Below are 26726 nucleotides of genomic sequence, written 5' to 3'. Positions count from 1 at the left end.
GTACCTCTTACAAAGACAGACATCTGTAAGCTCTAACAGCTCTAAAACTCTTGGAAATTTCTGTGATAGTTTTTGCACATCAATTTAAAAATCATCAGATTAATCAGCATTAACGATTCCACAGCTGCAAGAGTCTCATGTTTTTCCACTGGCCGATAAAAAAAAAACATCAATTAACGTGAGTTTCTCATTATAACTACCAAATCTGCCTTTATCTGTGTCTTGAAATAACAACTAGAGACTTGAGATAACGTTCAATTAGAGCCTAAGTAAAGAAAAGAAAGCGTTACGGAGCACACAAAGCTCCTTTTAACTCCCCAAACCCTCCACACTCATATATACACACGCTCAACTCCACAGTGGTGTCGGCTGTAATTAAATTCCTGTAGATGGTGTGATATCCCCATGTCATGTGTTGGAGGGGCGTCTCTCTCATGCTGCAGGGCAGATTAATGCCTCATTCGCCAGACACCACCAACCAGGCAAACAGAACCAAAGTGGATTTAAAAACCTTAAGTGTGAGGTTTTCTGCAGAGCGCTGAGCTGCAGCGCGTCACCTTTCTGCTCTGCCTCGCTCAGCTCTCCTCTGTGACGTGCAGGGAGCCGAATCTAACGTCAGCCCCGCTCGCAATTACCCACGGTGCCCTTATGCTGTCTGGGAAGAATGAAAAGGATTGACGTTGCTCTGGCCATCTGCCGCCCACCCCGATTCCTCTCCCATCCACCACTCTCTCCTGCCTCACCCTTCTCTAACTCTTCTTTGAGAGGATTAACTGTGTTTGTATCTCTGTCTTTGTCTCATCAGTGTGTACGTGCAGCCTCGTGTGTACTGTGCGCATTTTGTTTGTGTGTCTGTTGCAACTTTCTCCATCCAGTAATATCTTTGTCTGCGAGATTTCTCCAGTGTCTCTGGTGAGCGAACACTGACGCGTGTCCCCTTTCGACTGCAAATCCTTCCACAGATTGTGTAAGTTACTTAAGCAGCAGAGAAAAAAAAAAAAAAGATGAGAAGAAATGGGGTTACTTTAAATAAATCTCTAAGAGTTTATTACATAAAATATAGACACAACCTGGACCTGTGAGTCTGAATTAAGACTTGAGGATGTAGGGAGGCAGTTGATGAATTTAAATTTGGAATGAAAGGCCATTCAGCAGAGGACGGGGGAGACTGAATACGTTATTTTACAGCAATTAAGACGTTAAAATGAGAGAAAATTAACTAGTAAATTTAAACATACAACAAAATTAAAACAGCATCTTGCCTTGAACTCATCCAACATTTTACACCAGAGCACAACAAGTGAATACAAACCAAACGTTATATTGACAATATTAACATCAACAGTGAAGGCTGTTAGGGAAAATGAGGAGAGAAGAGCACCAGGAATGGTAGAGAACCGTATAAAAATAATGTCTGCTGGTTCATGCACTTACATTTATTGTTGGTAGTCTTGAGGTCATTTAAAGCAATAGTTCATCATTCTGAAAAAAAGAAGGAGCTTAGCTTCACATAAACACCTGACAAAGGGGCAAACAGCTTACTTGGCTCTGTCTGGAGGTGTGTTATTGACCCGTACACAAACGTCAGTGTAGAAAAGTGTTTCGCTTTGTTGACATTATGGCCTTCGCCCAGGACCGTTTCTTAGCTGGGACCAATATTGGCCTCGAAACTAATGAATAATAAATATTCAAACAACGATCCTCCTGTTAAAGTATGTATCTCACTTTTACATATATTAAACAATAATTTGTGCGTTGTAGGGTGCTTCCTCGGCTTTGGAAAGAGCCAGGCCAGTTGTGTTCTCTAGTTTCCACTCTTTGTGTTGCTTTACTGCTGGCTCAAGTTAATGTCTACTGCCAAGACGTCAGAGTAAACTATTTAGTCGTCTCTTCAAGGAGGTAGGTACTTTTTCAAAATGTTGTACTATTCCTGTAATTTTAAAAACAAAAAAAAAAACATCCTCCCAAGAAAGTAAAATGGGAAGAGAAGGAGTTGAGCAAAGGAAAACTGTAACATATGGTTGTGCGTTAAAAGGCTGGTATGAACACCAACATACTTTTGTGATTGAGAGCAGACTCACAGTTCTCTGGTAACAGTCAAATTCAAGGAAGATCAGGACTTTAGGAGAATCTTAGGTTTGGTTTGGTTCAAATATGGGAACTATTAATCAAGGTAGCAGTTAAGAAAAGCAGCTGTTCCAGCTAGCTTCAGCACTGAAACGGCTGTTTTAAGGGGCCTTTCTCAGGAACGTTACAGGATGTAATTTAAAGATCTATGCATATTAAAACTCTTTAAGCTCACTCATTAGTCAAAAACTAGAAATCTAGCCAGCCTGAAATCTGATGTGGACCCTCCGCTGGAATCTTCAGTGAGGAGGAGAAATTCTGCCGTGAAGCATTGAACAAATCAAATCACGGCAGCTCTCCTGGCGGTAGGGCGTGCCTCCGGTCATAGGCAGTGTCGTCGCTCTCCTCGCCGTCGCTCACGTCACCCAAAACCCGCTCTCTCTCATCTTCCTCCTCAGTTTCGCTCTCCCGCCTCAGTCGCTCGCGCTCCCTGTCTCTTTCTCTGTAGGCCCGAGGCAGTGTGGGAATCTGAAAGGGCAACAACAGGAAAAACGTCATGTAGTCTGAGCCAACACATACCAGAATCTAAATTCAGTTCACATAGTGGAAAGTATGTCAATTTTACTTTTTTAATTTTACGCCACGCAAAACTTTATAATTTAGTCGCATATCTGAGAAAAGGGAATATCAAGAAACTCTAAGGCTATGTGGATAATTTAGAGGTCTACTGTATTATCCTGTTATCCATATATGCAATGCTAAAAATGAAAATAAAGCTGTGTCACAGAGAAACATTATATTAGAGTACCAGAAGGATCAGTGGGGGTTAGATACCTGGTTGTCATGGCTGGGCAGGGCGCAGTAGCCCTGCTCCATCCTGCGGAGGAGGCGTGGTGAATGAGCACGGTAAGGCCGAGGGGAATGGGAGCAGACGGAGCGCGGAGAGGGAGAGCGTATGGAGCGGGGTGACGGAGATCGGACAGAGCGGGACGGTGAGTAAGCGGCAGACTGGGTCTGGGAGAAAACGGGCCCGTGGTGGTTTTGTTTGGGTGGGCGAGGTGAGCGAGGGGGCAGCTCAGGGGGTTTGAGAGGGTCGACCAGATCCATCTCTGTGAGGATGGGCGGCGGGGGGATGAAATCGAGCTCGTCGTCTGGAGGAATGATTTGCATTTCGGCCGCGTCGAGTGCATTGAGCTCCACCTTAGACAGGTGATCCACGATCCCAGCACCAAATGAGTCGCCCACCACGTTGATGGAGGTGCGCATTCTGTCCCTGGGTGGACAAACAGTATCAGTGTCAGTGAGTGAAATGACGAGGGTTTAGTGACAACCCCTCAAACAAATGTTGCAGTCAAGAGTGCGGCTGCCCTAACGTGAATTGCGGAGCAGTGGTTTCTGATTCCCTGCTCAACAGACACCTGACTCACAGCAGCCAGTCGACAGCAATCAGCAGGCTGATGTCCTGGGTGGGCAGGCCGACGGCAGTCAGGATCAGCAGCATGGTCACCAGTCCAGCACTGGGAATACTAGCAGCTCCAACACTGGCCAGGGTGGCAGTCATGCTGGAGAGAAAAGACTGAAGATGGTGAAAATGGCTTTAATCATGAATGATACAGTAAAAAGTTGGTAGAGCAAATCCTTAATGGGAAAACAGGCATTCCGTCTCTGGACAAGAAATTATCCTCAAATAATATGTACTATAAAAAAGTTTAATCTGCACCATAAAGTTAAATTTAATCTTTGCACAGCTGCTGCAAAATTGTAAAAGGAGTTGCGTGTCAAAGCGTGGAGCAAAAGCAGCCAACTCATCTCATAATTTCCTGCACACTGACATAAAAGTACACAAAGAATCGCTTCATCAAAAAGTGAACGTTTCTGTCAGAGGACCACATTTAACAGACCACTGCGATGTCAGACTGTGATAACACCAACAAAAGCGGCGGTGAAACCACAGTTAACAGTGGAAATCACTGATTCACAAGGCTGGATGGCCAACCAGCCAACACACATGAGTGCATTCACCGCAGGTTCAGCATGCTTAGTCAGTCACATGGCTGCCAATGAGCCTCATTAAGTTGAAGTAAAAGGGCCCTAAAAGATGCTGGATACTACTTAAGAGTGCAGAGAGGCTTGCTCTAGATTTGGGGGAAAACTGCTTACACATCTTTGTGAATACATGTGAGTTTTAGTGATGTATTCAACATAAACCAAATGAAAAGCGTTACTGTGTCTCACTTCATGCAGATCTGCGCAGAGTGTGGCCTCATTTCAAAGCTGGCAAACAAGCTGGTGTTGATGTGTCTATTTGGCCCCATCATACATGCAACACAGAAGGACCGTCTAAGGAACATTAAGGATGCAGTCCTTTTGTTCACAATAAAACACGCACGCTGACGTAAAGCTTAAATTCTTAACGTGACTCGTCATGACATGTCTGCAATTAGAGAAATTCATCTCAACGCAGAGCTCTGTGTGGCATTTCAATTGTTGTTGACAACACTCAGCACTGATGATCACCCAACTGAAAATGTGAGATTAAGTGGTCCAAGAGATTTACACACCACATATGAATCTGATCTGAGAACAGTTTCATCACACGTGATCCAACAGCCATTCAGAGCGTTTCTGGAAATCAGATTTAGGAATTTGGTGGTAAACAGCTGCTGATGAAAGACATACAATACACAGCTTCAAAGTGCTGAGCCTTGTTTGCATCCCGCGGCCACAACAAGCTGAGTGTCATCCAAGCAGACTGGTTCCAATCAGAGTTAAATGTTTGGCCAAAACCTCAAAAATGAAAAGAAAATCTCATTACTTCCTCTCTGCATTCATTTCAGAGTTTAAGTCTGCTGTTCATTTCTATATATCGCAATGATGTGCCTTACTTTGTGTGAAATGTCTATTTGTGCAGCTTGGAGTTGGACAGAATTTAGATTTAATGAGAGGTTCTGTTGCTGAATTTGAAAATTGGAAAACTGGATCGCAAGGGGATTGACCTCTCGGAACAATACAAACAGGAGATGGAAATCAGTGCTGTTTTGCAGTGGCTAATGACAAAAAAGGCCCAATTTGTAGTTTTGTTGTTAGCCCACTAAGCACCACCAATTCAGATATGAACGTGTACGCATTGAGTAAATACTTTATGGGAAATGTTTTATGCATCTTTTAATAGCTTTACTTTATTTGCACTGTAAAGCTCCACATATACATTAGCAGTAAGGGCTGTCTGTTCTATTCCGTGATCAATTCTGATGCTCTTGTTATGTAAAGTCAAAAGTTTTACTCTTCTGTTGTAAAACAAAAGAGGCTACAACAGGCTTCACGGTGGAAGATTATTATTCTTTTTGTGCGTAAGTAAATGTAGGGAGAGAAGTTTTTTTTACCTGTGCAGTAAAAATGTTGCAGTGTGTACTTTGTTGCTTGCATCTGAAATGCTTCCTGGAACCGTAAGTTTACGGCCAATTGTACTTGGCGCTGGGCATGCCAAAAGCTTTGTGCAAAAAGCGATAAAAAATGAAATGGTTCTAATGTGGCTCCAAATAGACAGATTTATATTTGAGATGAAAAGCCAGCAGTAAGTTAAAGTGTCAGGCATGATGTTTGTTTAAAACATAATCATACTGTTGCACAACGCTGTAAATGCAACTACCACTGAAATTGTGAATAGTGATTAAAGAGAGCTGAAAGCATAGTTGCCCAAACATGTTGTGAAGAGGGTGTAAATGTTGGGTTGTTGGTTTCACGAATTGTCAAACACAGCACGCTGAATCTGCATGGATGTGGTGAGTGGGAGTAAAGTGGCGGCTTAAAATCACTGCGGCTGTGAAAACAGGAAACTCACTGTCAAGTGATCAAGTTCCACAGCGGGAGACAGGCCCAACCACGTGCTTTACCTGACAGTGATAATCTGTCCACCATCCAGGGTTATGTCATTCATCTGGGCGATAAAGATGGCTGCCACAGCTTCGTACAGCGCCGTGCCGTCCATGTTAATGGTGGCTCCTATTGGCAGCACGAAGCGAGTCACACGTTTATCAATCTTCAGATTTTCCTCCAGACAGCGGAAGGTGACTGGCAACGTCCCTGCACTGGAAAAAAAAAAAGCCCCACAAGGTGGAGGGTTAGGAAAAAAAAGGCGCAGATGTACAAAGGACCAAAGTGTGTGTTGGAGGACAGAAAATGGGCACAGGTGAGGAGGAAGGTGAGGGGGTAAAGTCAGGGTAAAAAGAAAAAAAAAAGGCAGTAGAAATTTGATTCGTCTGACAGCCTCCTCCTGACAGCTGGTGTAGGCCACTGTTTCAATCCTCCAACATGTGAATTAAAAGGAATTTGATTCCTGGCCCGGGTAAGCTAGGGTCACAATATAATTAGAGAAAACGTTGATAGGATTACCCATATTCACTAAAGCCTCAGTAATGTGCCAAAATGACAGTTGGTTTCAGCGGCGGGGCTGAATCCCAGGCAGGCCGAGCCAGGCCGAGCCAGGCAGGGTAGAGGAGGGCCAGTTAGGCTGATGACAACTAATCCGAAGGCTTAGACATCAACAACACAGGATCTGTCTGACATGGACTTGTCTATGATACCCTGCACTCACACACATTTATTCGGCTCTGCTGCCGTGGTTTTCCAGTTCAGTTGCATAAATTGAGAAGTTTGCCTTTCAGATTTGATCCAAATAGCCGATAGCGAGTGGCAGGCTACTCCGATCAATCACAGCAACCACAGCAGCTGCCCGGGGGAATGGATGTTGTAAAAGAAACATGTGACACGCATATGTTAACACATGGCCAAACGGACACAAATCATCTTCCTGAAGGCTGTCATACCTGCTAGCAGTGCCTAAAGCTGTGATCCACGCCTGGAAGATTCCAGAGTAGAAAGCAAGGGGGCTTTTTCTGGTGATAGCAAAGAATATAGCAGGTAGGATTAAGCCACCGTGGATGGCCAGACCCACCATGACGGTCACCATGTACATGCCCAGCTGCCGTGCTACCACCTCCAGGTCTCCGATAGCTGCAATCTTCCCCGCAATCAGAGAAGCAATGCCAACAGGAGAGTACCTGAGCAGAGAGAGGATCAAATGTCACAGCTGAAATCATTTCAAAGAGATCACTTGTTTCATTTTTGATTTGATTTAATTTGAGAATTTTATTTCGAACATGTAAAATCCAATAAAAAAAAACAAAAACAACAATAAATCACAGTAGGATAAAAAAAAAGAAAAGAAGTATACAATGAGAGAAAAACAAAAAAAAAACATCAAAAAAACAAAACTTCTCTTAACCGATGCAAATTAAATCATACATGTTCAAAAGGGAGTAGAAAGAAGTGTATACTTATATATTTTCCTACCCCTTCTCCTCTGCTTATTATATCATTATAGTACTATTACTGATATATTATAAATTATAGACTGTCTTTCTATATGTCCTTTGTATGTCACTCACCATTGTGTTTTAATACTTGAATTAAAACATTCAAGTCTTCATAATTCATATGGTTTAACCTAAACTCATCACTATCCTACAAAATGTATATTATTATAATAAAAAAAATATATATACATACATATATATGTATGTGTGTATTGTTAAATGTCAACATTTTCTGACAAAACGTAATCTTTAGTCACCGTCAATGGAGCACTTTTTTCTATAAGCGAGTGTGACGCATCCTCGGATTTCTGGTTTCCAGCTTTGGAGCGCAGTTGTTCCTCCTCATGAATACAGAGACTGTTGTATTGGAACATATGAATTGAATTTCCCTGTAAGGCTTTCCTCGCCCGAGTCAAAGCAGGTCGCGTCACGACCGCGGCCTTCTCTCCCAGGTCAGCTGTGTGCTGGACCCCGACGCTGGCATACACTGACAGTTGTTTGGTAAAGTATGCCGTGTGTAAGATTTGATGGATGTGCTCCTTGTATGATACGTGTTTTTGTATACACTGGACCCTGTGTTTGGCTAGCTCCATAGGCCCGTGAGTAATCTGTTTATACTGAGTGAAACGAACAAGGACACAATTCCTTTGGTGTCCAGCTGCACATGTAGATGGCCTAGGAGAGCTGCAAGACAAGCATCCTGCTGTTTCTCTTCCAACTTCCCCCCTTCCTTTCCCGTCCCTGCTCTGAGTGCCACTGCTCTCTGCACTAGCTGGGGTCCTGCGAAGCCTCAAGGCGTGAACTCTCTGAAAGCAAGCTCTCACACGCATCTTTCCACGTCCATCCTGCCCGCATCTGTTTTCTGCTCTTCTGCCAAGCGACTCCTTTACTGTCGGTGGATCCATTACATTTTGGAGATCTTCCACCCTGACTCCCCTGGGAGCCTACAACATTGTTCCGTCCCCGGCTCCTGCTACTCCCCAGCATACCACAGACTCCAGCATGTCCCAGGGAAACCCTCTCTCAGTCTTTCCATCTGTCCTTGTCCTTCACTAACACACTTTCTCCCACTTCCTCCTTATTTCGTTCGTTTGCAGCCCTCGCTGTCTGACCCTGTGGCTAGTTCCCACAATGTGTGTCATGTACGCAGTCTCTACATTATCAATCACTGTCACTGACCTCTGTGTGTGGTATCTCCAGAATGTCAAAGCAATGCAGCCCTTGGCCAGCAAGAGCAAAAACAGAGACATATGTGCATGCTTGCAAACACACGTAGGCGCACACAAACACAAATACAAGACACTGACCACATGATCATGGAAACCATTGTCATGATAATTTCATTGAGGACGTTGAAGAAGTCACACATGATCTTGCCCCTCTCGCCCATCCTTCCCATGCAGATCCCGAAGGTGATGAAGAAACCGATCAAGCCTTAGCGAAGACACGAATCCGGATGGCAGCAGAAACAGGCAGTGGAGTAAAAGTGAGCAATTAAATGTGGGCAACACAAAACTCCAACTGAACAGCAAACGATGCAATATGCGCGCTGTCGTTCACTCACCTAAGACATTCATGCCCCATTTGTATTCCAGTTTTTTTCTGTTCACTAACAGGGGCTCGGTTTGGTTTGGCGCTGCAACTGGTACTTTTTTCAGCACTGTCTGAACCTAAAAGGAGCACAAAATGACGCACAGACTGATCAGAAGTTTGGGCTGGCGTGCTTCACACAACGTTCCACATGGCACAACCAAGATTTTATAACTCCTATTGTGTGTGCCAGCTGCACAATGAACTCTGGTTTGTGTTTAAAGAAAAGTCCAAACACAGCATGAGAGATTCTCACATTAAGACAACAAAAGGAAAGAAGGGAGAGCTAAAAAAAGGTTGAAAGGGGAAGGACGATCCCTTCCTGCAAAAGCAGTTATGTCGTTTGTGACTTTGATGAATCCCTGATGAGTACAAACAAAAGAAGCCATAAAACAGAGACGAAGACAGAAACGAGGGACATGTTAAGAAAGAAAAAAAAAAAAAAGGAACAAAACAGGGCTCGGTAGCGCTCCATGTTCACGAGCAGATGCTTTACTGTGGTAAATAAGGATGTGGCATTGCAGATGTTAAGAGATTAGCCATAATACAAGGTCAAGTCAAACACACACAACTACTTCTAATCATTCAGACACACACACAAGATGAGGCAACTGTTTTCAAAACACTCGGATTATTATTATTTGACTACCTGGCCATTACCATAAAATTATAACTGCATTGTTTTTACTGTTTTTCTCAATCAGGTTTACCAAAGCCACACCTTTTGCAGCATTAGGCTGTGTTCTAACATCTCGAACATAGTCACTGAACACACACTGGCTGGCCAAAAGAAAATGTTGCCACCAAAAGAAAATGAGTCAAAATGAGCTTTGATTACAGCAGCATTCACTGTAGCATTGTTTCAATAAGCTTCTATATTCTGTGGTGGTCAATCCATGTGTGAAAATGGTGTCTCATGCTCCCTGAACCATTCTTTCGTATTTGAGCCTCATGAATGCTAGCAAAGTCATCAGGAAAGAAAAAATCCATTGATGGAATGACCTGGTCATTCTGTATATTCAGGTAGTCAGCTGACCTCATTCTTTGGACCTGAGCAACTGCAGATTCTTACCCTGATGCCCCATCACTCTGGAACAGGGTAAATCTGGACTCATCAGACCACATGACCTTCTTCCATTGCTCCATCGCAATCTTTATGCTCTCGAGAATATTGAAGTGTTTTTTCCACTTAGCCTCACAGATTAGTGGTTTTCTTAAGGCTACACAGCTGTTCAGTCCCAATCCTTTGAGTTCCCCTCACATTGTACGTGTGGAAAACTTTCACTTTTAAACATAGCCCTGAGTTCTGCTGTTGTGTTTCTTAACTCAGTTTTAGTAGTTTCTGCTTCAATCTCCTTAGATGTTTTCTCTTGATGCATGAAGCATGATTAGACCCTTTGACCCTAACATCTTTTTCATGAGTATGGGATGTGTCTTAAAACAGTTGTTTAAGAAACGAAAAGCTACTCATTCCATCAGTTAGGGCTAAATAACTTGTTACCAGCTGAAGGATAATCACCCATGCAGTAATTAACCAATAAGACGCTCGTACCCACATGCTTAGTTAAATCCACATCACATTTTTTAAGCCTAATTTAAAATATCTTAAAACAGCAAACATGTTCAAATTACAATGACATGACAAATAACAGTTTGAAATCACTATTTAATGTCTCTATCTGGTCCTTTTCCTAATGTCTTTATTTTCTTTCTAATCGTTCCACTGTTTCAGCTGTACAGTGCTATCTAGACAATTATTGAAAAGTTACACTTTCAGGAGCCTTGGCCTTTCACTCAAATCACGCTTCAAGTTAGGCCTGTTGACACGTGAAGAAAACATGGTGCACGAAGATGGAGGACAACTGGCCTCTCTAGAGAATCATTAACAACTCTCTGCACAGTGATACCTTTTACAGACATGCTTGTGCCTCAACAATGGCTTAGAACACAAACAGGATTTTTCAATATGTTATGCAACGTTTCAATAATATAATTTGGACAAGGACTGTTGGCATTTGGTGACCTCATTTCCATTGGATAGCTGGTATTAGCTTTAGCTCTAGTGTAGCAGCTCACACCCTTTATTTTATTTTGCTTGTAACTCACCAACATGAAGTAACCTCTACCAGCAAGAGCCTAATCAAGGAGTAATTAATGCTTCATCTCACTACTGTTTTGAAATCTAAAGAGATATAACACAAAAGGCAAGTGATTGGAAAATTACAGGCCTGAACATAAACCGTGTGGTAGTTATTGTGGCTAGAGTGATAAGGCTTACTGTTGGAGGGCATTCCAGACATGGGATTTTATGAGAGATCTTGTTGCAAGTGGAAAGGAATAACCAGTGGATGAGTCATTCTCATTAAAAGCAAAAGCACTGGCTAAGTGACTTGTCCTTGTGGACCCTTATTCTGTGCTTTTTATGTCAGTATTTGATGTGTGTAACCCTATGCTGGGCACAAGTGAAAAGCCACAGTAATGAAACAGCACTGTAGATGTGATACAGATGTAGACGATACCTGTTGGAAACAGGCCTGCACCAGGTTCTCCGGGAAGAGATTTCTAATCAAGTCGAGGAAGGCGTCCAAACTGCTGACCTCCTGGTTCTTGGCCACTGAGCCAGCATTGCCTCCCCTCAGTTTGGGGTTGCCCGGGTGGATTGATAACACCAGGATGACCCCGAGGATGGCAGCAATAACAGTGGTGGACATGTAGTACACCATGGCTCTGGTACCCATCCTGCCACTGGAGCGGGCGTCTAGACCAGCTAGCCCTGAACCAAACAGATGACAGATTTCAAACACTAAATGTACATGCCAACAGAGAGAATACCACATACTACATATTTTACTGCCATTGCCTATGTCCCTTTGTTCTTCCCCAGTTCCCTTAGTTAGGTATGGTATGGTTCCGAATTTTCAGAGGCATCGTCATCCGGCTTTTATGCTCCGAACCATTACATTCTTTTCATATTGAGAATGAACTTGCCTACACTTAGTGTGTAAATATAATATTTGACCATATATTTGATATGTAACATTGTTTTCCTAGCACAGTAACATGTTAGCTACACTGTTAGCATGCACTGTGACTGCAATGTCAATTTTAACTTGAGTACCCTGAGCAGGTTGACAACTGTTGTATAGTTTATTGTTACTGTCAAATAATATCTTAGCATTTAGCATGCAATCTAAAAAGATCATCTTTAATTGCTATCACACTTAACAGGACATTTGCCATAACAAATGGTATTTTAAGATAAATACCTTCTACAGCTAACATGGTAACATACTAATATTAAGTGATGGCAATTTCTTAATTTCTTGAACAGGAAAAGTCGCGGTAGCAACAAAGACATTAGGGTTCATCTTCTGAAGGCCATGACTGTACGCCCCAAACTATCTTTCAACTTAATATTTGTGGAGATAACACACATTGTGTAAAACTAATAGATAACTGTGTACCCATTTTTATTCTGTAAAGAAAATGTATTTGCCCGACTGGAACACACTTAAAATATGTGGCACACCTGTGATAAGGCTGGAGATGATTAGAGGCAGGATGAGCATCTTCAGCATCCTCATGAGGATGTCTCCTGGAAAGGACACCATAGTGAGGGCGGAGCTGTCTGTCACCTTCATGTACCGTAGCAGCATCCCAAACAATGTTCCCATAACAACACCTAAAGAGACCAACAACATATTAAATATTCTGCGTCTTTTCTGCAACCGATTGTGTTTTTAATCCCTGGAGTGGTATTAGCGTTCTCAGAAATCATACTCTATGTTGATACAATTTACAGTATTTTAGTCAGACTCCCTGACCTTCTTTGAACCTTCTTCTTTGACCTTCTTTCATCTGACATGTAAGAGATCTCTGACTAATGAGGGCCATCTACTGTGTAATGTAAACGGGGTCATATCAGGGTTAAAATCTGGGTGACAAATTACAGACAAAAATAACACACTTCTAGATTTGCAGGGCTTTCTGCTGGACAAAGAAGACAGTGATGGAGAAACATACCGAAGTGTTTACAGAGGCAGATAAAAGAAAACAACAAACTCAAGATGTCTAATGGGAAAGCATGTGTGGAATCTGTACATCTAGCTCTGAGTGTACTAATATTAGATGTGGCACAAATGCTACTTTCCAATAATAAACCTGAGCACAAACTGAAATCAGCCCGTAAAACATGTATGGTATTCGTCAAAGGGACGTAGCTCTAGGCTCAAGCTCTTTTGTCCATGCATACCCATAACAGTGAGTCCCAGAAGCAAGTTGTGGGTGTTGCGGCTGCAGTGGCCAGCATCTTTGTATGCAAGCTCTGTGTTGTCATCTCGTGTGTTTTCTTCTTTCCCCTTCTCCTTGTTTGTGTTGGACTGGTTGGTTGTCGGCTGATTTGTCATCCTGCCTGCAAAGACAGTAGGAGAGATGGATTTATATCTGGTAAATACCTACATCATGCTGAAGACAACCATCAGATTTTCCTGCGAGACCATTAATGTTGATGTATATGGCATTAGTTTTTGCTATATACTAGATAAACCTATACAATTTATACAAAATATTGTATAAATGAGCTTTTAAGGGGAGATTACAAACAAGTAGGGGAACCTATGGCTCACACAACAGGGATGTCCTTTGAGTATTGGGTTTACATCCCCAAGGGAGGTAAATACACATGACTGCGGGCAACCCAAAGACAACTGGCTACACAGAACACAAAGATACAACTCAGAATATGTAATCTGTGCATTATCGTCTAAATGGAAAATCTAAATGCAGCACAATGTGAAGTCACTGGCAGAGGCACAGATTTAGCTGATGATGTGGTTAAGAATGAGTCAGCAAGGAGCGATAGGCTCTGACCCCTGGCTGTACGACTTGCTCTGACCTTTTTGGGCCTGGACACTGGCTTCACCAGACTCTGACTAAATCCATTCTTAAAGAGCAAAGTCACTCTTTTATACTTGGCAAGACATAATCGCACAAACCTGGTATCTATGTGTTGTGATGTCACTTGCTCTGGCCTTAATTTTGTTGATATTTAGTACTGTTTGTATTGTACTATTGTTTTAATAAACATATTGACGTACTGACTTTCTGGAAAAGCACATTTACAAAGGTCATTTAAGATCTTAGCAGTTCTATAAGACTGTGCTTGGGAACAGTGGCGAGAAGAATGCAAACATCAGGATATTACCATTCTCATAATGACAAATGTAATGATGGCTTTAGTGATGAATACAACGTTTACAATTTAAGTTAAGCGTGTTCGCATCCTAGCAATTGCTAACTGGCACTAAACAGCTGAGGTTGATCAGTATTAGATCATAAACCAAAGCATCAGACAGAATGAAATTGTGATTTGACCACGTGAAATTTGATCTGATGACCATGTGCCAAATTTCCATCTGTGAAGTTGTTAAAATATTTAACTCAGAACCCCAGGTGTCACCTGCATGGTGATGCAAGAGCAATTGGGAGAATCTGTAAATCAGTTTGCATCTCACAAATGTTTAGTGAGAGTGACCAGGCCACCAAAGTTATCAGTATATTATCTCTATGCACCATGGACATCAGTACAAAATCATAATCAGTAATTAACTGGATAGTTATTACTACAGCTTTAGATAGCTTAATAAAAGGTTTCAGCATGTCGTGGTGGTGCTAACGGATATATCATCCATCCAATAGAGACTAGAAATGTGGACTGATAGTGTTGCTCATATGATACACATAAAATTCAGGTAAGATTTGTATTGATACTCAATTTAACAGAATTAATGGTCATAAATTGTGCAGCTAAACGTGGAAAATGATATATATTATTTAGTTTAGACTGAAAACACATGGTTGCTGTCAGAGTGCATTAACACGTTCTGATCATTTAAATGTCCCTAAAACCATATTCTTACTTTGAATAAACAAAACGGTGACTGCAATTGTTGATGACTGTATTATTTCATTGTCACTCAAAGTTTATTTTAGCTCTTGTGAATCAGGAGGATTATTTTTGGAAGAAAACTCCCTCCAAGGAAAAGGCAGCACCATCAACACAAAGAAACAGTCAACGAGTAAGAATGTGTCCGCAAACCAATAACACTACACATCTCTACTCAACTGAGAAATTTCTGAGATCCCACCTCCACAATCTCTAAACATTAATCCTATATAAACACATCTGGAGAGCAGCGCAGTTGCGCCAAATCCTTGTCAGAAGTATGAATGTCACATTTACAAACAGTCTGACTCAGTGAGACAATTGCAATCAGACATGATTATAATCAATCTTAGCGGATGGCATTTTCTGCAGCACTACATGTACAGTCAAACACATTCACCAGAAAGCGCAGTAGACAAGGCACAAAAAATGTTACCTACCGGTCTATCTGCTCTCAGATTTTCACCTCCATTATCTCATCCCATGCTCCTTGCAGCATTATATTTTTCGCTTCTGCAAAATATTCCAAACACTAATTCAGATTGCCAGTGTGATCTGAAATGGCATGTTTTGGGGGCGGAGAATGTCCTGCCATGTTTCAGTTGCACAGATATAATCCTCGTTTTGAACGGGAGGGGGAGGGGGTTCCACTGTTACAGTCTTCACAAATCCTCTTTCCAATCCTTATGTCATTCTTAGCTTGAACATTGTTTGGTCGGTCAGCCACAAGCCTGTTGGGTTTATATATGAGGGAATGAGAGCGAGAAAGTTGTTTTTTACCCCTGCATTCATTCATCAAAGAGGTGGCCAGACTTTGATGGATATGACCCTCTCCTCTGCATGTTGATAAAACAACAGTGGGTCAAAAAATGCAGTTGAAACCCTGAGGTAATATTCAAAATTGTGAGGTGATCAAGCTTGGATTAAAGGTGTTCTTCTCAATACGAGCAAACGTCATGAGCTTTCCATAACACACACACAGCAAAACCAATGTAAAGTCCTGTTACATGTGTTAAAGAATAATACAGTGAGAATAAGGTCTTCTATCATCCCCTCTGCCAGTGAAAGCTGAGCATTAAACCGCTGTTCCCTGAGCAGGTCAAATAGAGGCCCTGAAATAATGAAGCAACAGCATGTGTCCTGCTAGGAGGGCGGCGATGACGAGTATAAGCTGTAAGGACATATTCAACGACCTGAAATGTGTCTTCCTTCCCCCAACAGACAGATTATTTTCCTGCTCCAGGAAATGTCAGAGGTGGCTCAAGACATAACGTATCTGGCTTCTAGGAACCGGCTCTTTGTGGGAGATGCTGTGGGCTCTATTCAGCCAACGAAAAGAGAAACTATTTTACGATGGCGTAAGGCTGAATTTGACTTCTTAAGTTTCTCATGTCTTGCCAGAAAAGATCTCAACAAAATTCAACAAACAGAACCCGCTCCGACAACAATGGCAACGGAAAGAAGCAAGGTCCACCTGTTGTATTATTTACAGCTCAGCATCACAAATTAAAATCCAGCAAGTTCAAGTCAGTAGGTTCAGTTTAGTCAGACAGACCATAGTAAATGGTTTAAGTCACAACATAACGCAGGTATCACTGCTCTTCCAGGTACGCTGCGGACCAAGAGCCCCTTCCATACATAAAAGGCCTCTGAATGTTTGTGAGAGCTTGGAAACACATGCTAATGATGAGAGCTTGAAGCACAGGAGGACAAAAGCCAGAAACTTCAAAGGGAGCCGAGCAAAGAAACAAAGAAATGCACCCTGTTTACGCAGCAGTAATAGAACTACTGTTTACATGCCGTAAAACGTTCAAGGTGACTTTTAAAGAAAGGCAACTGGGTGAAGACAAGGGTCCTCAGCATAAACACCACTAGTCCATCAGATGGTGTGCTGGTGACTTGCAGTGCGTGACAACCATCACAATCATTCTCCACATGCGGCCATGTACTTATGACACATCTTCTTAATCGTCATGGTTTCCAGGATGACGGGTCGCGATGATACAATGAGTTAATCTCCCAGAAGAGCAGGTTTTGATTACTGTAAATGAGCCCAAGCTGTTGCTGATAAAAGGTGCACATACCATCGGAGGAAAATAACTACCTCAATAATCGTCTCTGTCCAGTTGTCACAGACTCATCCTTGTATCCACATATAGTCTTTCAGATTAATGATCTAACCAGGTCTCCAGCCAATCACAGATGTTGATTCAAGAGATCACACAGCTGTACGCATACAGCAGGATTTCATGTGTTTTCCAGGCAAAATTTCCAGCGTCTTATAGATGATTTGTTGAGCGTGTTTCACATACACATTGGAAAACTGAATATTTAAAATTAACTTTTTAACTTCAATAATTCTAATTAAAGTTGCTTATATTTCCAAAACACAACACAAAGAAAATGCTCTGTGTTATTCTAGGAAAGTTAATGTGTGTATTTCATTACCAAATGTATATTGTGGGATATTGTTTAGGAGGCATCTGTATGTGTGTGTGTGTTTGTGAACCGGTGTCTGCGTGTCTCAGAGGATTACTTCCAGTGGTTGATTGTTTGGTGTGAGCTTTGCAAAGGGATCGAGATATAATCCCTGGCCCGCCCCTCCATCAGCCTTGTTCAACAGAGGGAGATGAGGATGATCACTGCAGCGCTACAGTGCTGCGCTACGCATAACATTAATGGTTAGGGAATAAAAGAAAATGTGAAAATGTAAAGACCTTGGCTTCATGTTGGTATCAATATGTAGTACTGTTTAAATTTCAAAATTCCTCTTGGGAAAATATTTAATTTGTCCATTTTCTGTGTTCATTGTTCTACATAATCAAAACGTGATTTAAAGTTAAGGCTAAATTGATTAATCTGTTAATGATTTGATAGTTCAGACACAAAAGGATGTAACGTCAAACGAATACTGTGACATCATCTGCCTAAATAGAGAAAGCTATTCAGTTTACTTTGACTTAAACCATGAGATCAAATTGAGATCAAAATCAAATAATGAATTAATCATTAAAGGCTTAGTTTGAAATAGACAGTAGTGCAATTTGGAGACAGCCATTACTTCCTGATTTGCTCAGCATAGTAAAGTTTCAATGAAAACTTTCAGGTAGGAAATATGTCATCTGAAGATAAATGTCTTACATATTGAGGTTTAATACAGTGAGAATAAGGTCTTATATATATATTATATTAAGGTGAAGGTGATCTGCTCTCCAAACTGTCACATCACTTCACAAGCTACACTATAAGAGTTCTAAAAATGTATACGGAATTCTTTTCATTCTCTTTTTTGTGGCACAGAAACACTGCATGTCCTTTAACACACATAGAAACACAACAACATCTCCATGTCCATGCACTTCTCAGCAGAGTGGCACCTAATGCCTTCAGCGTATGCACAACTGTCTTCAAACACGTGTCTGGCGTATGGCTTTACTAGATTGCTACAGCAGGAGAGTTAAACGCTGTATACGTGAACTTCTCGGCAGAGGTCAGGGTCAATCAGATCAGCACTGCACTCAGCAGGGGACCAGCCACGGGTCAACAGACGTCCTCGCACGGCTTGATTTAAAGCCTCGTGGGGTATTTACTTCATGACTTTAGAATAAAGTCAGAAAAAATTATATTTTTAAGAATCTCCTTATACTGTCACCCCGCTGGCTTAAAAAGTCATATTAAAAATGGTCAAACGCATTTATTGAAACAAGCTCCAGGATTTAATAAAAGTCATTGAACACACCATGTAAAGCACATCATAGCCACGCTGCACTTACATTTGAGAACTCAGGTGAGGCCAGACTGGACACATGAAGTATTTTACTTTCTCACTGTACAATTAAATTGATATATACCTGCAACTAATTATTTTGATAGTTTTTTTTCGACTCATTTATTGTGTCAGTGTCGAAACGCACAACCCAAATTCCCGGAGCTCTATTTCACATCTACGATGTCAGATTTGCTGTCTAAAATCCTAAAGGCACACAGATGCACACAGACAAGAAGAAAAGCCTTTTTGTTTGATCGACTTGAAATAACAATAATTTATGCTTTTTTATAATCCTGATAAGCGAATGAAAGTTCTATCATTAATTAGATGTCTAGTAGAGAGGAAACAGAGGGGAGGGCGCAGCCAGATAAGATCAGTCACTAATCCCTCCATGTATTTCTTTCACTAACTTTATACTTCCCAGACCACGATGGCACATCTTCAAATGTTTTACCGACCCAAAAGTCTAAATCACTAATCATCAAACTTTAATCATTTTGGAGAAAACAATTAATAAATTAAACATTTGCACAAGAAATCAATTAACAGACTATACATGTAACACTGAACCAATGAACCAAAGAGGTGTTTACAGCCAGAAATCACAACCAGGGAAAAAAAACTGTGTATGACATTAGCTAATAAAACTAAAACAAACAAACAAACAAACAAAAAAAAAAACACTGTGTAGTTTTTCTTTTTTGTGCAATCAAAACGAAAAAAATACAATGATATAAAATATGACATTTGTAAATCCTAAACTATATAACTAAACCTTTCAACCATACATGGACCTAGGGGGAAACAAGGAGAAGTAGTAGCTGCCGTCAGACTTGTCAATATATGAGCTTGAGCGTGTGTGTGCATGATTTGTTCTGCATGTGTGTGAACACATGTCAAACACACACCTCCCCTCCCCTCCCCTCCCCTCCTCTCTCCTCTATCGGACGATAATCTCAGTGTATTAATCTGTTGTTTGAACTCCTTAAGCACAGACTGTCTATCACATCTGCTCTCTTCACCCTTGTAAAGCTCTGCTATTTTTAAACTCTCCCTTTCTCTCCTGTCCTCCTTCTTCTACTCATTTTTCCTTTTTTGATCTGTCGACACGAAACTCTTCATAGCGCCTCAGTCCAGCAGGACTGGATTCCGCACAGCTCATTCTCTCCATACAGCAAATACACCTCCTCATTTGGGCAACACATATTTTTGAAAACTCCTTACCCCAGCTTTAAATCTCTCTGATCGTCTTCTCTTCTCTTCGCGGAGGCGATTTTAAATGATACTGATGACTGATAAGACATTACACGTTCCAAATGTTCCAAAAGTAAAAGCCACCACTTTGTCAGCGTCTTTAACCAAAAGCATTTCATGTTCAAATCATGAAATGCACAAATGCATATTTCTCCTTGCAGTGAATGAATTCACAATAGCCACAAATGACTGAGACACAGAGCAACTCAAAACAAGCCCGTCAGCAGTGACAAATGGTGCAAACTCACTGCAAGTGTCAGCGATGAATGAATGGAATCACGCAGAGCAGGAAAAATTGACAACAAGGCAGCGACCAGGCTTACCTGCTGTATGTCGCTGTCTTCCATCCGACAAGAGCGAGGCATGGGGAGAGGCACGGAGAGTGGAGGGATGTGGAGATGAAGAGGGGACGTGAAGCAAAGTCGCAGTTCTTGCGTCATCTGAGAAAATTTGCAGATTAATACAACAGCTTGGTGCTCAGAGCCCCCCCGCCCCCACCTTACCCCACCACATCTCACCCTCACTCTTCTCCCCTCCTTCTTTTCTTTCTGTCTCATTAACTCCTTTCCATCACAGGTCTCTTTTTATGACTTTATTTACATTTCTTTTGAGAATATACAAGATAGCAGATAACGCAGTTTTGAAAAGGATTTAAAATAGTTTCATGCAAAACTTTGCAAGGATGAAGTTGGGTACTTTCAGGAGACATTTGTGTGTGTGTGTGCGCGTGTGTGCGTGGGTCCCTGATTACCCTCCCTTCCACAGGAGGGCGCTATAACTCTGCACTGAGTGGAACAGTAGCTTCCCTCCAAGGGATACTTTGACACATATCAGTGTCAGTGAGGCCTCAAAGTGTAACGGAGGCCCAAGGGTGGAGGTGCTGCATACTGCGCATACAAGGCTCCAGCTTTTTCCATGCATCGCAACACTTTATTAATACACAGAATTAGGAGAAAAGTGGGGTGATGAGCTTCAGGTTCGTCATACAGGGAGACGCTGCTCTGTGTCGTGACAGCTGGATGCCTATCATTGGCCTTTATGGTGGGGGGCGGGGGGGGTCATGATTGATTTACGAGCAATACGTCTCATCTGTCGAATATGTTGTATAACAACTTGACTTAAGACATTAATAAGCAAACACTCCTTGGTATGGTATGAAACCTGCGCAGGCGTTTCCTTGCTGGCATGGCAGATACATGAAACTAAGGTTGGTGGAGATGACCCCATTCTTGCCATACTGAAATCAACAAGACTGAAAAAGCTCCTTTGCATGATATTAGCTCACGTGTGAAAAGAAAAAAATTCTGCAGTTTTGACAATAAACCAACAATCCTCTGATTGGATGTCACTGGAGGTCACTTCTAATTTTGGCTTTAAATGACCCATTCAGCCTTGGCATTTAAACTTTTAATACTTGAAAATAAGCTATGATACAGTACAAAAAGTACATACTTAAGATTAAACACAGTATATATTGCATTAAAACAGTGTATTAGCACATACATTAACATATTATTTACTATTACTAATGTGTTTAGATGCTAATAATACACTAATACATGCTGATATAGTGTGGAATAAACCATTTTTAATATTCAGCAATGCTACTGATTTACTACTTTCATACTGCTAACGAGCACTAGGATGATTTAAGATGAGTCCATCGACCGGAACATACACTGACACATGTCTGCATATATACATGCAAACAGGAATTCAAACATACTCTTAAATGCATGCCCACCGTCTCATACACAGTCCCATAGGAGTGACAGATGGAGAGGGGCAGAATGGGAACAGGGGCTTGGACAACTGGGCTGGTGCCTTCATTGTGCAGTAGGTGCGCTGTAAGTCTATCCTCTACTAATTGCCAGAGCAGTTCAAATACAAAGTCTGCCTCTGAAATCCAATCCTGCGGGTGTCGGACAGTGAGTAAAGTTTACAATGTGTAACATTTTTCCCTCTGGCAGGAAAAGGGACAAAAACATGGCTTATGGGAGAGGAGGAGGTGAGGCATGTGGAGAAGCATGTGGGGTGGATGAGTGCAAAAATGCAGAGGAACAGAGGAAGGTGTGGACTGCGCTGGCGACATGGAAGACGTAACTGTAAATAGATCATTCACTATTTAGGCTGCATGTCTAATCTGGGGGGGATCCAGACTGCAGTGAGTCTGCGGCAAGTGAATGAAAGTGTAGCCGCTCTAGGTGGACCGAGTCCTGTAACGAGACACTGAGTAGGGACAGATAAGGAGGCGAGGAGGAGTGATTGAGAGGTGATCTGGGGAGAGAAAGAGTGAGGTGCTGTAAGAGGAGAGGGAACGGAGGCGCATGCGATGTAAACAAGACGAGCAGAGTGTGTGCATGCGGCGTCTGAAGCCATTTCACAAACGGACAAGAATCCAGCTTCTACACGAACAGAGCACAAAATCTAAACAGACAGACTTGGGACGGGGCAGACTGCCAGGTAGCGCAGCGCCAGTCTGCGTTTTGCACCCATTCAAATCTGTTTCTAATTAAGCATTAAACAGAATTACCAAACTAAATCCTCTGTTCCCCTAATGAGGGCTTTGCAGCTCTGATGCTCAAACTCCCTCTCCCTCCCAAACCGTTTTCCCAAAGGTGAACATTCCATACGCTAATTTCAGTTTCATGCAGGAAAGACTTGTGCATGCATGTGTTGTTTGTTTGTCAGAGGGGTAGTGTGTTGGTATGGACATGTGTATGTGTGTGTGTGTGCATACTTTCCCCAGTGTGTTGTTGGTGTGTTTACGTGTGGTCTGGCTCCAGACCCTGTCACCCATCCTCTCTGACCTTTAGTAAGCTGTGAAATTTAATTTCAGGCCCGGGTAGCTTTTTCTGTACAATCCTACACCTGTGCCAAATATGTCTGTGGGGACGTTGGACGACAGCTAAGGCTCCACAGCCAGAGATGAAGACAGACTGAAAGCCAGCCAGACAGACATGCAGACAGACAGGAGATGACGCATTCATCAGAGAGTCTAACCCCCCCATGAATGACCTCACCTTTGACCCTTTACCTCTTTGCCACCATGGCTGGCGACTGGGGCATTTCCAGGAGGCTCTGGCTAATTGGGTCAGATTGCGGAGAAAGTAGCATTACGCCTGAAATTGGAAACATATGCAGCTTTACCTCAGCGTGTGTGTGTCTGTGTTTGTGTGTGGGTGTGTGTGTGGTAACGGTGGCCGTGGTATCGTAGCTTTCACCAGAGAGAGGCTTTCAGGAGGAGGAAGTGGAGTCCAGTGGGTGAGGCGAATGATGGAAGGAACAATGAAAAGGACTGAGAAACAAGTGGAGAAGAAGAAAGACACCGATTCAAAGTGAGTAAAGATGGAAGAGGAGATGATGAAGATCTGACATCAGGTACCTTGGGGAGGTCGAGGATCTGTAATTGAGGTCTGACATGGTGGCTCTGTTGTGGACACACGGACTGTCAGCCTCACCCTGACAGCTCGGCTCAGCTATTTGCAATAATTGCCATAATAGCTACCTTCCAATTACACTCAGATCCCAGTTTCAGCTGAAGGAGGATGTCCATTGCAAAAGCAATAATTTGATGACTGATTCCTTTGCGTGTGGGAAAGAGTTCATCAGAGCAACCAAAGGTAGTAAAACTGACATTTGGAAACTACAAAATACTTCTGTTTCTTTGTTCTCATAGAAAAATGAGAACTATTTGAAAATGATGGATCATGTGTGGGCTGTAACCAAATTATTCTATTAAAATCACAGTTGTGAGAAACAGCATGAGATGTTGCTAATTGTGTAGCAAGTTCCTTGTGTACAAGTCATCACTGTACCATAAAAATTATATGTTTGTTTTTTTCATGGGACTTTACTAATCGTCCGAAAATCTTGTCTGGATCATGAAATGTTGTTTATGGAAAGTCTCCTCCAAAGGAGGAAACCGCCTCAGTGTTGCGTTGTTTGCCCGGCATACATTGTGACTTGCGGGTTTTGATGGCTTAAGGATTTAGGAAACCCTTTAACATGATGCATTAGTGTGACAGTATGAAGCAAAACTTGTTTTGTGAATGAATGTCTAAAAATAAACTTCTAAATCTCTTCGGTGTGAAATGGTTGCAGTTGCTTTTACAAGTCGGAAGTGCGTGTGTGTATAAGAGACAGAGCAAGAGGGCAAGAGCCTGAGTCAACGCGTCCCTGCCCCTTAAGTCGTCATCTTTGTTTGGCCATCACTCCTGTCCACACTTAGCTAACAACTTTCTCTTGCTCTCTTTCTTTCTCTCACTCGTACTCTCACTGATGCAGCCTGAGGTGAAAATATCTAAGTGCACGCAGGGCAAGTTCAGACAAAGAAGGCAATGGAGAGAATGGTGGGAGGGTTTCAAGGATTTTGAGTGACTGACAGTAAATGCCAAGAGGGAGAAATGCCGCAAGGCAGACACCAAGGAGTGTATGTGTGTTAGGCGCATGTGTTTGCATTGGGCTTTAATGGTAAAGTGGATCTGGCAGATGATTCTTGAGGACCTAATGCTGGTGCTCCTGCTGCTCCTGGAAGTGGAGAAGAACAAACAGAAAGAGTTGAGACAGGCCGAGTGTGTGTGTGTTTGCGCAATCAGTCAATGGGTGCAAGTATATCAACGCTCCTTTCCATCAGAGGGTATTGACAGTGTTAAATGTCTCCGTCCCTGACTGAAGACTGCACTTTAGTCTGCCCCTCTATACAGAAGTGACCCGTTTTAGCGGCTTGAAAAACCTCTTTTCATTATCCCCCTTCTCTTTCTGTGTCTCCTCTCCGGTCCCTATCTCTCCCATCCCCAAACTCTTTCATGAACGGTCTCTCAGGGGCAGGGTTGTAACACAACCCTGCACTCTTTTGTCTCCATTCTTTTCCTTATCCTTTCATCTTTTTAAACATTCAGGGGGAAAGGGGTTTGGTGAGATGGAAACCACTACTTGGTAAAGGAAAGAAAGAGATAGCATGTGAGAGAGTGAGAGAAAGCGGGAGGCGGGAGGAGGGGAGGAGGGAGGCAGAGTCTCCCCCCTTCTGCTCATCCGCCAATTTATGGCTTTCCTTTTCAACAAGGCCATTCAAGGTGGGGAGGCTCAGTGGACGCGCTGTTCTCGTGGGTCAATAGCAGTGAACCCTCGTCTGGTCTGTATGGGGGTGACTTATCTGCGCCGAGGACCCGTTGAACTGTCTGTCAGCCTGTGTCCTCCATAGGCCTCCATTGTGTCTCCTCTGGGCCTTCAACGACTTTCGCCCGAAGACTTGCGAGTGGATGGGGAAGCCGGTCACCATCTCCCGTTCTCATCCTTTCAGTTTAAAGTAGTTCTGCAGCATTTGAGGATGGAAATGTAAGTTGATAAGAGTTAAGACTAATGCTATTCGGGACACGTGACAACAGATAAACATGGGGGAAAAATGCAAGATCAGTAGTATGAGAAAAATGTATTCTTCGAAATTCTGAGATATTTTGGAAAAGCACTTGAAATAAAGACGACTGTTTCTCCGTCAGCAGTGTCAATACATATTTTGTCGCACGCAAACACCTATCAATTTTCTTTATGATGAATGATAAAAGCGTCATTGTTGACATCTTGGATGAGATCCAGGACGCTTGAGAACGTTGAGCGAAATGTTTTGTCCACAGCAGTTACTTTCTGTCAGTGAAACACTTCCCATGAAATAAAAGGGGGTATTAGATTAGGTGTGATTCATACAAGACTGGATTTGTCAAGGCTGATATCCAAATTACAAAGTTAAACAGGTGATGCGAGGCTGGTTGGAGAGAGATAAGTTGAGGCTAGGATTTAGGGGGCCCATATTGAGCTCTACCCATGTCCCCCAAAACAGCAAATCCAACCCTGTTAAATGAACGCATTAAAGGCCTATTTATGGTTTATGCCTGGGTTGTTTGTGCTAAATGTACGTTTTTGTTTTCCCAAATGACCATGTAGAAGCAAAACGCCACATTTCAGTGTCTATACAATATGAAAGTACAGGTAAAACACAACTTGCAAACAAACCAAGCCAAACAGCCGGAGGGTAAGCACGTAGGGAAAAAACTGGCACAACTTAACAGGAAGCAATCTGAAAGCAGACTCGGATTTGGCATTAAAACACAAGGTTGCATCCTCAGGTCTGATTGTGCCAAACTGGATCCTGTTGCACCCTCGCTCTCTGCAGACCGTTGACGAGTTACGCTACAACTTATTTGTAATCATTTGCACTGTTACCAACGCATTAGAAAGTCAAAATAGGTGGAACAATGCCAGCTCGGTTGGAAATACATCACACGGGTTTTTTGAGAAATGTGTGTCAGGAGTGGGGAAAAGAGAGAGATTAAAAATATATATATATCTCAGTCATGCACGTTAATGTTAGAATCTAGCTCGCAGAGTAATGACACATAATGTCGCTAACCGAGTAACTGATAACAGCATTACTTTACCTTTTGGTTGTTTTATATTTTGTACCTCTGCTTTCACAGATGTTACTGGTTTAATGTTGATTATCTCATACTGACCTCCTGAGGGGGAAAAAACTTCGAGTCGTCTCTGCGCTCCCCCAGAGAAACCGGAGTCACGGATCGCTGTGTCGAGCTAGCATTAGCTTGAGCGACAAGTCGCTGCTTTTGTCTTCGAAATAAAAGAGTCAGTGCGCCTTTAACGTTCCGTCTCAATACGGACTCCCCGGACCGCGGTTTTATTTTGAAGGTCCCAACCGGAAGTGGCGTTTCTAACA

General features: G+C 42.3%; 1 protein-coding gene across 2 annotated transcripts; it reads right to left on the bottom strand.

The window, feature by feature from the left end:
* Positions 1-1020: 1020 nt before the first annotated feature.
* Positions 1021-26649, bottom strand: slc1a9 (solute carrier family 1 member 9). Of its 2 annotated transcripts, XM_047571343.1 has the most exons (13): positions 26509-26649; positions 23023-25313; positions 20323-20439; positions 13285-13443; positions 12562-12714; positions 11552-11805; positions 9007-9112; positions 8750-8876; positions 6894-7127; positions 5961-6155; positions 3495-3629; positions 2902-3340; positions 1021-2595 (listed from the first exon to the last, which is right to left on the bottom strand). In XM_047571343.1, the coding sequence occupies exons 4-13, from the start codon at positions 13436-13438 to the stop codon at positions 2413-2415; spliced, it is 1980 nt and encodes a 659-aa protein (XP_047427299.1). In that variant the 5' UTR covers positions 13439-13443; positions 20323-20439; positions 23023-25313; positions 26509-26649; the 3' UTR covers positions 1021-2412. The 2 variants fall into 2 exon arrangements, with proteins under 2 accessions (XP_047427299.1, XP_047427301.1); XM_047571345.1 differs by lacking the exons at positions 20323-20439; positions 23023-25313; positions 26509-26649 and adding an exon at positions 15417-15572.
* Between the last annotated feature and the right edge of the window lie 77 nt (positions 26650-26726).

This window comes from Mugil cephalus, chromosome 20, assembly GCF_022458985.1.
Source record: "Mugil cephalus isolate CIBA_MC_2020 chromosome 20, CIBA_Mcephalus_1.1, whole genome shotgun sequence".
In the NCBI taxonomy this organism is placed as follows: domain Eukaryota; kingdom Metazoa; phylum Chordata; class Actinopteri; order Mugiliformes; family Mugilidae; genus Mugil; species Mugil cephalus.
Note: the sequence above shows the minus strand (reverse complement) of the source record. Positions and strands in the feature narration are given on the sequence as shown.